Genomic DNA, 12,336 nt, shown 5'->3' with positions numbered 1-12,336 from the left:
ATATATGTGACAAGGTTGAATTTATGTAAGTTTAAATGCTTGACAGTAGTCCTTAGTTCACTGAAATCTATTTGAACCGAAACCACTAAACCCTTCTCTGTGATTTGTTTCCAGAAGTACACGCACTATACTTCACAAAAATACAATTGCTCTTAATTTTGACGTTATATTCAATGTATTTATAATAATACAATGGTAAAACCTAAAATACACATTGGTAGATGTAAAACAGATGCAGCAGCCGGCTAGGGATAATAGAAAAAAGATAAATTGAATATTTCATGAGTTGAGAAGACTTCTTCCACAAGAGTAATGGATTAAATATCTGGCCTCTGTAATGAAAAGTATAGAAGTCTTTGCCAAAATGTGGTGTTCATTGCACAGTATTTTGAAGACTGAATTGTTTTTTGGCTCATACTGTATAGAAGACGTTTGATGGACACATGCCATATCTTCATGTGAAATTAAATGGGTATGTATGCCCTAGATAAGTATTTCAGCAGCTATGAAAAATATTAAATATTTAAAAAAGAATAGCGACATGTAAGACTTCTCAGTTTGCTTTCTGTACCATGCTGTTAGATTTCAATAATTCCAAGACAGAAAAAAAGCTTCATATTTATTTTTATAAATGATCTGTCAGCTGAATATGTTTTGTTCACTGGTTCAACAGAAACAGTGTGTACATACTTTACTTTAGACACAAGTAGTTGCAGCCCTTCTTGGTTTACAGCTTAAGATTCAGTTTTTTACAGAACTGATACTGCAGAAAAATATTATCATTTTATTAGAGACTATGGTTTCAAACAAAAGGAAGTTATATATATTTAGTTATTTTTCTTACAAAGAAATGCAATGTTTCTTTGCCCTTCAGTCTGTGTAACCCTTATTTCTCAGTAGTTACTTTCAGTGGCCTTCCTTATCATCTGTTGCTGGCTTTCATTTCCACTCTTGATAAACTCCAGAGACTGTTCCTGTGGAAGTGATTTTGAAAGAGTGGATTTTCATTTAAGTTTGCTTTTCCTGTGTCATGTAATTTTAATTTACTTCTTGCTCTGTGATCTTTGTGTTGTCCTGGGGAGCATGTCTGCACCATGGAAAGGGGTATTATTTTCACAGGTACTTTATAATGGTTCCAGTAGGGAACCCAAGAGAGATGGGTGTCCATATTACATTCAATAATGAGCCCAACTTCTTTCTCCTAACAGTGAGTTAGTAGAAAGATAATGATCCTTAGGCTCCTTACACACTTAATTGGTGTGTAAGTGTCTTAAGTGTCTAATTCCTTTAAGGAATTTTTTACCTACCTCCTCTGAATTAGAAAAGAGAACCTGATTCCTCAAATATTTTTGCAAATCAGATCTAATGAGCTGTGGCAATTGTTTGCTAGTTGCTTGGAGGACTGGAGATAGAAGGGAATGAAGAATTATTTTGACAGTTATGGCAGACAGATTTGAAAATGTAGGGTAATGTTTTTGTTGACACAAATGTATTTAAAACTACAAAGGCAGATAGATATGATGTCCACTAACTCAAGACTTTTCATCTGCTTTTCCTTGTTTTCAGCAAGGAATACAATGATACAATGAGCTGTGAATAAAGTTTTTGATAAAGTAGAAATGCATAGAAAGATTTTCTTTATTTTTTTTTTTTTTTTTTTTTTTTTTTTTTGCCTCCCTGTTTTACCAGATCGGTGAAAAACTGTCAGAAATCAAAGGAAAGAATATGTGAGTCATTACTGACTTGAAGAGGAAGGGGGGGGAAAGCATTACTTTTAGTTTTTTCTTTATCTTTGTCATCATCATCATCTTCTCCCCCATAGTCTTCTCTCCAGTCAGTGTGGTTTGCATTCTTGTCCTGAACAATGAGCTTGGTGGTCTTGGCAAGCATGAAGCAGATGACAGAAACTTCTAGTCAGGTGTTACAGCTGTCATGAGTTAACACTTGTCAAGCCTCCAGCAGGTTTCCTAAGAAGAGCATTAGGGCTGATCCCTAGCTGCTCCGGTAGTTAACCTTGCCATTGACCAGTTGGTAGACCTGATGTAAAGTTTTCTGTTGGCATTTTTTCCTCTGAAATTTGATTCGCTTTTACAATTACAATTGCCTTTTACATGTTGAGATTGTAAACTACTTCAGTATCCACACACTGAAAGTATCACCAGCTGTTTCTCTTTTAGCATACGGGTGGATGGCAAATGAGTAACTTATGCTATATGACATTGGAAAAACTGAGATAGAGGAGGAAACTGAGTAAAATCAAACAACTTCTTCAGATATTTCTATTGCCTGTAACCTCCTGACAAGTGCGTGTATGTGCTCCTGTTTTCTGTGAGACAGAACATGAAGAACTCACCTAGATGTTACAGAGCTATGCTGCTAGCAACTCAGCATAAGCATTGTTTCATTTTGTGGTGGTGGAATAGAATTGTGCCACTGACCTCAGGAAAGCTGTATCAGCTGGCTTGGAAATGATTTAAGAAAAACAAAACAAAACAAAACTGGAAAACAACAGGCTTTATAGATCTGTTAATTAGAGGTATTGAAAACTGTTTGGTTTTTTTCATGAATTCGAATTCCAGATTGTAATAAATAGTGAAGAGAATGTACTTGTTTTCATAAATTAGAAGGATTAAGATCTAGGTTTTAATGAAATTTGTTCTGTGTCATTTTAAACTGTTAAAGGTGGAACTGGAAATTTGCTGTTTTATTTTCTAAGTTCTTCAAATTCTAGGAGTGAATGAAATCATTTTTTATAAAGGAAGCTGTTATATTAAACAGATTTAAGATTTAGTAGCCTAAAAATATGCCTACTTTAGAAAAAAATTTAAGACTGAATTAGATGATATCAAAGGAAACAATGTTAGCGGCTGTTTTCCAATTCAGAAGAGGGAAGACAAGACTGTTTTGCTACCCGTTTCTCACTACATTGTTGTGAATCTGTTGGGGTTTGCAGATGGTACGGGTTTCCAAAATGGGGGGAAAAAGGTCCTTCCCTTAACTCTTCTCTAAAGTAACACTTGCTGTGCTTTAGTAGAAGTCAGTTGTACTGTTTTGCTTTTAATTCATTTTCATCTGAGTTCAAACAGAATCCTTCGTTTTCTTGTTAAGTGTGAGTTCAGTTGTGATACTTAGGGGGAATCTTAATGCATGTAGAAATGCTATATGTATGTAATGATGGTGTACTTTAGTGTCTCTCATCTGTCATGAGAATTTTAACAAAGTGTAATTTTAGCACAGACACAATTTTTGTTGCTATTCTTTGAAGGTTATAGTTTGGCTCCTCAGTTAGTTATATAGATTATTAGTTATATTATTATATTTATTAGTTATGTTAGTTAGGTTATTATAGTTATATAGTATATTAGTTATATTATTAGCTATATATATGAGTTATATATATACAGTTAGGCTACTCAGATAACAGATTCATGGTTTTCAACCTTAATTTTAAATACTTCATGGCGGCTTTTATGTTTATTTGGCTTTAATGTTTCTTTTCAATATAATAATGTATTAAAATAATTTTTTGTTCTCTGGCAAACCTTTGGGTTACTCCTTGTAAAACTGCTACTTTTTGTTTTTTCTATCCATGATTGAGTTCTTTCAAAAACACGTTCTCTTATCAGAATGCAAATAATTTAAGAATAAATAGGAATGTATGTTTTCTAGTTTCTAGATAGCACTCTGCTTGTAGTTTGATAGTGCTGTGCATATTCAATTTATTTATTTTTTAATAAAATGGAGATTGAGTTTTAGTGTAAATGCTGTATGAGGATGTCATGATTTTCTCTTTTAAAATTATTCAATGTGAAATTTATACTTAATATCCAGCAAAATTTTTAGGGAAGAATAAGATGTTTTTTAAAATTAGAACACAGTAATTCCTTCAGGTCCCTTTGTCCTCTTGTCATCACAATGAGGCACCTCTAATTTTTGATCTTAGGATGCATTTGCTATCTATTCTCTGCCTGCTTTCTTCATGTGTCTATTACACATACAGGTCTTACAAGTTACCCTTTCTGGTTGTTTCTAGCTATTGATTCACACTATTTATTCTGTCTTGAAAGAAATACATCTGTCGTTTTTTTGAGCAATTTTATCAAGTTATTGTCATCTTGTTTTCTCAAATCCCAGAGGCTTTTGCTTCCACTTGATCTTCTTTTTCCTGTGAATATCTTCATGCTGATCACTTAATATTCTGTTTCTAAAGAATATTAATCTTCTGTTTTTTACCCAGATTGTACCCAGAGTACAATCACTACTATTTCTGGCACTGTAATGCAATATGCTAGAAATCTTGAGGTAACTACTAAATACACATGTTAAGAAACACTAATACTACTTAGCCATTATAATTTGTGAGCGCACTTTCTCCTTTGGACTGTAAGTTCTTGTTTGTTTTCCTGTTTTTACTATACTCTTAAGCGTAGCTCAGAAACATTGCACTTTAAAACTGATTTCCCTAAAATGTGAACCCTTTTTTTTTTTTTTTTTTTTTTAGGGAGTAACAGGTGCCTTGGCAGTTTTGATGAAAGATGCAATTAAGCCAACACTAATGCAAACATTAGAGGTGAGTATGGCTTGCAGTGTCCGCCCTTCTCCAGCTTTCAAATTCCACACTGTCCTTGCAGTACTTCCCTCCAGTGACCGCACTTAACTTTCAAGGTCAAGCCAGGGTCAACTCTGTAATGGCATTTTAGCAAATGTTTGTTAACTGATAACTCTAGTTGCATTTATACCTTTTGAGTCCTTTTTTAAAAAAAATTCCTTTGTTTGAGACTCTGGCTTTAGTCATAATTTTGCTTAGAACTGCAAACAAGCTGCAGTACATTGCTGAAGTGCTTCTAAGCATACTGGAAAGCAAGGTAGACTTCTGAGTCATAGACTTCCATCTGTTTCCCATCTTCCTCTTCTATAAAAGTTTCCTTTTTATGTTTGCTTTACATGTATGTTCCCATGATAGTCCCCACATCCTATCATTAGGCCATTCTATTCAGAGTTATATTTTGCACCATTTCGAAATGTGGAAGAGTCCTTCTGTCTGTTTAGAGGTTTTCAAAAGAGGGCTAACAGCCACTCTTTCCAACCTTAGCACCTTCAGGGATTAAATGAAGCCTTTGCTCTGTAAAAGGAATGATTTATGCTTATCCTAGTGAGCTGTCTTTTTTTTTTTTTTTTTTTTTTTTTTCTCTCACTGTATTTCTTTATATTCACATTTCAATGCAATTAAAAATTTCTGCCATTTATGTGGTACTCTTTCCTGGTTTGACCTATGGTAGGCTGAAACATTTGCCAGCTTTCATGAAGCACTATTGCTTGTTAGGAGCGCCCTGTCTGCAGGATCCAAGGATATTTTTCCCCAAAATTATTCTTACGGAGTTATTTTTAAAACTACCACCAGCTCAGAAGACTGCTTCACACTCCTTCCATTTGAGGGCTTTTTTTCACCCTTTTAATACTGCTGGCTTGCAGACTAATATTAGTCATCTATCTGAGAACAAAAATCTCCAGCTTGTCTAAATCTTTTTGAAGATAATGCTGTACTTTAGGTGGTACATGCCTCTTGGACTGTGGTGTTGCTTGGGTGTAGAGGTACAATGGTCTGTTCTTACTGCTCAAGCATTGTTGCTGTTCTTGAGCTTTGAGCTTGTTTCATGTTCCATTTTGTGACTAAACAGCTCTCATTATTTTTTGTTAACAGCTCGAGTAGCTAATTTGTTAACTAATTTTTCCAAAAAAGAAAAGGGATGTTTAGAATCTTCCATAATGAGAGGTTTTAAACCAGGCCAACCCTAACGTACTCTGAGGTGATAGATGTAATAATATCCCTTTTGTTGTAAGGAACATTTCTTTCTTATATGTGTGAATTACAAGTCATTTTTTTTTCACAAATCAAAATGAGGAGATGTGAAGCCCAAACTACATTTGAAATAATCCTAATAAGCAGCATCCAAAAGAAGAGGAATTTCAAGTTTCCAAACATATAACAATTGCAAGTAACTGGGAAACATAATCCTGCTTCCTTCAGGGGAAAGCAACTTCTTACTGTAAGTGTAAAGACCTTTACCACCAACACTGGAGGTGATAGCAGTAACATCAGAAATCCTGTGAAACAGTGATAAGGACATTCAGTATCTGCAGCACAGAAATGGTGAAAAAAAAAACAAAATAATGTCATTACACAGAACACAAACATAGCTCAGACTATGCCGTGAGCCTGTTCTGCAAGTTAGGGATGAAACTTCAGCAAGGCATATCCACTTTGATGTTGGGGAATGGCAAAAAGGCTGCCTGAGGAGGGGCAGCAGGAAGGTTTCTGGATGACTTCTAGCTGATATTGACAGTGAATTTTGTATACTGTAAGTATTAGTGGCTGTGGGTGCAAGTAGCTGTTATTGAGAAAGCTATAATCTGATCAAGAGCTTTTGTATTGGTATGCTGTTGAGGTGTGGTGGTGTGAGGAATTGCTTCTAAGAACCTCTGAAAGAGGGAGAAGAGTGACCTACTCAGCAGATGTCCACTAGCTTTGAAGCTTTTGCGTACACTGGAGAAGAGCTCTGGAAGTTGAAAATTCAAAAGTGACTGAATAGGAGCCCTGTGTGGAACTGGTGTGAATGTTGTGTTTGTGTGTGTTTATTTGTCTTTATACATTAATTGATAAGCGTATTTTAATTTGCTCTTTTTGAAGATGTTTCTTGCTCAGTTGACTTCTGTCATGACCCTTTTATTCTGTCAGCAGAAATGCCACCTCAAGGAATTAGTGGTTGACTGTGTTTTATAAGCAAGAATGACAGGAAAATCTCCAAATGAAAAATAAGGGAAATGTTAGCTCAGTGTTATAGACTCCACCTACAATAAATGTTGGCTTCAGCAGAACTTGTATCTAGTATTGAAGAACTGAGATTACTTTGTTTGAATTGCACATAATGATTTTGTAGTGTTTATCCACATTTGTCATGACAGATTTGTTCCTTTGTGAGCTGATCCCATAATGTTTAGCCTTTATTTATATCACGCGTAACAGAGCAGCTGCTGTATGGGACAAATCTTTGTAGATGCAGTCTGGCTGCTCTGCGATGGTCTCCTCATGTTACATTGAACGTGCCACTCACAGTAAGGATGGTAGAAAGTTTTATAAACATCCTTCTAGCTGCCAGATAGCTTCAGATATTTATTGACAATCAGAGTTTATTTTCTTGTACTAAAACTTGGATAATAAAATTTCCTGTTCTGAGAACAGTCAGCAGAATGCACCCTTGTGCCATTCTTTGTTTCCTGCCATAGCATATTAAGAATGTAAAGAAAATAAGTGAGGTGGCTGGACTGATAAAGAGTGACTGATGTTGGCTGGGGAAGATGCTGTTGTCTCTATTCCAGGCTGTGCTGGAGGATCCTGGGGCTCTGCTGGAGTTCACTCTCTTAAGTACCTAGATTATTCTCCTTCCACGATTACTATGTAAAACGACTTATTTCCATGTCAGTAGTTTAGAAGTGTGTTTTGATTTCAACTATGTGGCAAGGGGTCTCTTTGTTACTGGTATTCTGGATGTTGGATCTCACAATCTAAATCTCTCCCCATCCATGTTGTGTGATTGAAACTGTGGAAGAACAATTGTGCTAGAGATGTTGTGGCCCTTCTGGCCCCTCTCTGTATAGCTGCTGAGGGATGAACTGGGCTGCCCTTTCATCACTTGTGCTTCTGCTTCCATGTGCTACCTCTGCTGGATGTTTGTGCCAGGTTGTAATGCGAATGGCACTGCAATTGCTTGCCACAAGAAATTAAGAATTCCTGATGTTTAATGTTACTTCTTGAGTGATAAAACATGAGAATAAATCCTGTGGATTTCTATCTAGTACTGGAAAACTGCAATGTTATTTAGTTGAATGAGATGAGGGTAAGTGTTGTATTAAAGTAGAAGTAAAATCTGAGGAAGGATAGGCTTAGGTTGGTAGAAAGCAGGGTAGCATTTTATTTAATTAAGTTACAAGCCCTTTGAGATAGAGATAATTTTGTATTTTGCACTGTACCTCCTGTTAGATTAATGCCCAAATGTTATAAGATGTTGAAAGTGTACCTAGTTCAAGTTAAATTTTTGTGTAAATGCATAAAACCCTATAGATTTTGCAGTATATAATCAGTATCAGACAAAAAACAAAAACAAACTAAATACTAACATAGGTGTATTGTGACAGTAATAATCTATACCGTTCTTCTTGTTACAGGGCACGATTTCTGGTTTATTTACTTTTTTCTACTACTTTTCCACTATTTCTTCTCTGACATGTATGAGGCAGAATTGTCTTTAGGTTCTAACTCAGTTGTCTAGTCTCTGAAGAACATCCTCTGCCAATATGTATGTATGTTCCCCTCTTCCTACTTTCAATTAAAAAAAACAAAAAAACAACAATTTTCTTAGAACAAGTCTGAAAATTTATTTGCCAGTGGCAAAGGAATGCTATGTTGTATGTGTAATTGCTTCTATAGGAAGCAGTAAGAACAAGTGTTAGTTGTTGTTATTTGTGAGAGATTTGTATTCATTGTTAGTGAAATTAGAATACATTTTCTATCATAACCTAAGTATGTCACTAAAGTTATGTAGTGAAACATAAATGAAATACTTAAGTTATGACAGAAAATATTATTTATGAAAGAAAATAGATTTTTTTTTTTTTTTTGTTTATAAAGCCTGTTTTCTTAATAATACTGCTGTGTTTGTGGGGCAAGGGAGAACAACAACTTTTATTATATGCTTAATAGTTTCCAAGTTTCCATTTTCTTGCTCTGCATGCTTTTGGTTTGTATATCACCTTGATTATTTTGCAAGTCTATCGAGTTTGTGTTCTTACCTATCCATAATGAAAAATATGTATTTTTTTTATCATTCAGGGAACACCAGTATTTGTTCATGCTGGACCTTTTGCTAACATTGCCCATGGAAATTCTTCCATTTTGGCAGATAAAATTGCCCTTAAACTAGTTGGGGAAAAGGGTTTTGTAGGTAAGTAAATATTTTGTTTATTAAACCAAGTTTTGTTTACAAACCAAGTTTGTTGATTAGTTGGCAAGCAGTGGTGTAAGTGAAAGGATAAGATAGCCATGAAAAGTGATAATGCTACTTTATTTAACGCTGGAATGAATTTTTAAAAGCTAATAATCTTAAATAACCTTAAGGTGAATGTGGGGGAAAAAACAACACTTCTCTTGCCCTGCCCTTTGCCTCAAGTGTTCCTGTTGTCATTCTAGAGTTAGCCAAACCTGTTGGAGGCACCATTATATTGAAAAAGGTGTACTATACTTCTTTGTGATAGTATTCATCTGACCTCTTTAGATAAACTGACAAAAATCATTCACTTTTTCTGTTGGGTTATTTCTCTGCCAGTGTAGTAAGCTCAGCCAAATCAGGTTTTGTTTGCTCCTGAGCCAGTGCAGAGCAACAACAGAGAGGAAGTAGTGAAAGAAGGAGTAAGACCTCCTTATTTTGGTGACAGTGAACCATTAGGTTAGTTCATCTTCAAAACTTTACCATGAAGCCCTCATGATTCTGTGAAAGCATGTGAATGGGTGGGCTTTTTTATGACAAGAATTCAGCATGCACAAGTCTTACAGAAGGAACAACAGTAGACACACAGATCCAACTATTGTGGTGGCAGGCAAAATAAACTTGTGGCTCAAGTGCTGAACAATGAACCAAATTTTATAAAAATTAGTCTTTATTTTTAAACTTCAAAATTCTTAAAACATACAAGGTGTTGCTACATTGCAGTAGTAACGCCTTTGCACTGCTGCAGCCATTCTCATCTGCGTACTGAATTCCCTTCCTAACCTGTTATCAAAGAAATGTACATATGAGACAGATTGGGGAAGGAGACAAGGGAAACCACAGCAGACCTAATTTAAATTAATTGCCTTAGAGCCAAATCATAATACAGTGGGAAAGAGCGATCAGCTTTCAGTTAGTTGAGCTTTCTTGAACCTTACTACAATTGCACTACTGCTCGTACTGAAGCAAAGGAGATAGAAGGTTCTTTCTGTGCAGCTAGGAACAGTGGGAGAGCAGGCAGAAGCCAGGAGGACTTAAATTAATCCTGAAATCGCTCTTTGAATACCTATGGAACAAAGCTTTTGAAGAAGTGCAGTAATGTGAAACAGAAGGCTCTGTGTGCTAGTGCCCTGAATCTAGAAGAGAAATATATATGTGTATGCTTATGACATACCTACATATTAGCCTAAATTACATAAAGAGAACTAAATTACTTGAAAATATTGTTTATGTTTAAATTCATGTCTAATTCTAGAAAGGATGAGGGAGATGTTTGCATTGTTTTATAATGCCTTGTAGAACTTCTCATAATCAGTCAAGCCTACATATTCACAGAGAGAGATTGGAAAGATTTCTTATACTAACTTGCTCACTAGAGAACAAGAAGATGTAAATAAATCTTCTTACAGGATACTTGAAAGCAGTAAAAATTATTCCAGTGAAGTATAAAAGGTTTAAACCTGTTGTAAGTCATATTGACTTTGGGAGGGAAAAATATAAATAAATGAAAAATGTCATTTTATTGATCTCCAGGTAACAACAGAAGTGTTGAACAGGTAGAAATTCTGTTTATCTATATTCTATTGTCTTGTGGGCTTACTTCTTTTTAAAGAATGTTTATGGGTTTTCTATTTTCTTATTTCTGGCTGTTGGTCTTTATAGAAATAAGTTTTGAATCTCCCATAGTCTTCAGTGCCTAGAATTACTCTTCAGTGGAGCAGCAAAGTACATGCAATAATTCTTATTAGAGTATTATTAACAATATCAGTTCCTAGAGTCAGTTTTGTATTGCAGTTAAGGTGATGAGGTCTTCGAGGTTGTCCAGGTATGTCTTGCACGTTTGTGTATCTTTTTTAAAATGCCTGCTCATTTCAAGGAAAATGGTGGTTTCCTTCATTGTTGCTGTTGGGTCTGCTCATTTACCCTTTAAGAATCAAATCTCCACTCAAAGAACATTTCTGCATTTTGAGTACATTTATTTTATGAGAATAGAATTAGTAGTTCATTAAGGCTTATCAGTTTGTGTATGGCCTTATAAGAAGCAGAGTAAAAAGTAAAAGTCTTGAGGTATCCAACATTTTTCATAGAAGAGTGACTTTTTTTCTGCAATAAGCAATCTCTTCAGTGGGGAAGTTATTTTTGTCTTATCTGAATGGAAGTAGGTTGACAGCAGTCTTGAGCCTAATTACAGGCTCTGGAGCCCAATAAGTACTGCCTTGGGTTTAGATTTTTCAGTATTCAGTGCCTCCCTGCAGCACTGAGAGCACATGCGTGCATTCATGCTTTTTTTTTTTTTTTTTTTTCTTTTGCCTGGTATACCTGTTTGTCTTTAATGTTGTTTCGGTTTGGGTTTTTTGGCTTTGATTGTCTTTGGCCCCAGCTTTTCTCTTTGAGGAAAAAGTGATGTACTGCAGCAGTTGAAAATCTTGGTGTGCTGATAGCAAAGGGCTCTTGTTCCAGACTTTTGTTTCCAGAACACAAATCCTAATGAAACTGGGTCCAAAATTAGGCTACGTTCTCTCCCCTGAGCAAAGAACGTGACCATGATTTTTAAATCTTTTTAAATGTTAATAACAGCTATAGTTCCTGGAATGCTCTACATAGATTCTGCAGGTAGTCACTAGTGTAAATGGCTTTGTTTAGTGGAAGATTTGCATTTTGACAAATGCACTTTCTAATAATAGTTTGGCAGGACACATGGGCAGAGACTGTACGTAGCACTTACTGGTTTATTAAATGTTGTCCCACTCTCCTGCCAAACTGAGGTTTGGAAAGACAACTAGGTGTGCTCCAGCTCAGCTCAGCATAATGCGTGCCCGAACCTCGTGTTGCCATTGTAATTTGGGAAGAAGGCTGTTGTTCATACTGATGGTGGGAATTCAGGTCAGCTGTGCTGCAGATTCTGGCTATATGAATCAGTTTAGTTACTTGCTTTTGCTAGAAATAAAGATTTTCACTGTTCTTTGTTCTTTTGCCACCGACTAATTGTTGTGTGTTTCCAGTCCTGTTCTCGCATTGGATCTGATACTCATTAGGCTCTTGGCAGAGCAATTTCAGTTCTGTGTTTTGCCATGTGTAGGATAGCTACATGATCTTGTTAAAGAATCCAAGAAGCATTGGGAATAACTTAAGGTAAGTGGCAGGACTTGCATGGTTAGGAGAGACATTTTGGGGACCATGAGCTATGAGCTTAGGTCTCAGCCTTGTGTAGCTGCATCCAAAGGAGAAACATGAGAAATGTGTGACAGAAATCAAATCTTTTTTTTTTTTTTTTTTTTTTTTTTTTTTTTAATTT

General features: G+C 35.6%; 1 protein-coding gene across 1 annotated transcript in view; it reads left to right on the top strand.

The window, feature by feature from the left end:
- MTHFD1L (methylenetetrahydrofolate dehydrogenase (NADP+ dependent) 1 like) overlaps nucleotides 1-12,336 on the top strand; it is a 137,676-nt gene that overhangs the window by 48,531 nt on the left and 76,809 nt on the right. The window contains exons 19-20 of the mRNA XM_042830482.1: nucleotides 4,502-4,570; nucleotides 8,888-8,999. Coding sequence (XP_042686416.1) covers nucleotides 4,502-4,570; nucleotides 8,888-8,999 — 181 coding nt within the window. The remainder of the gene's footprint in view (nucleotides 1-4,501; nucleotides 4,571-8,887; nucleotides 9,000-12,336) is intronic.

Source organism: Centrocercus urophasianus, unplaced genomic scaffold (genome assembly GCF_019232065.1).
Source record: "Centrocercus urophasianus isolate 14NV4802_14NV808 unplaced genomic scaffold, USGS_Curo_1.0 seq_10, whole genome shotgun sequence".
NCBI classification, from domain to species: Eukaryota; Metazoa; Chordata; class Aves; order Galliformes; family Phasianidae; genus Centrocercus; species Centrocercus urophasianus.
This window is presented reverse-complemented; position numbering and strand designations above follow the sequence as displayed.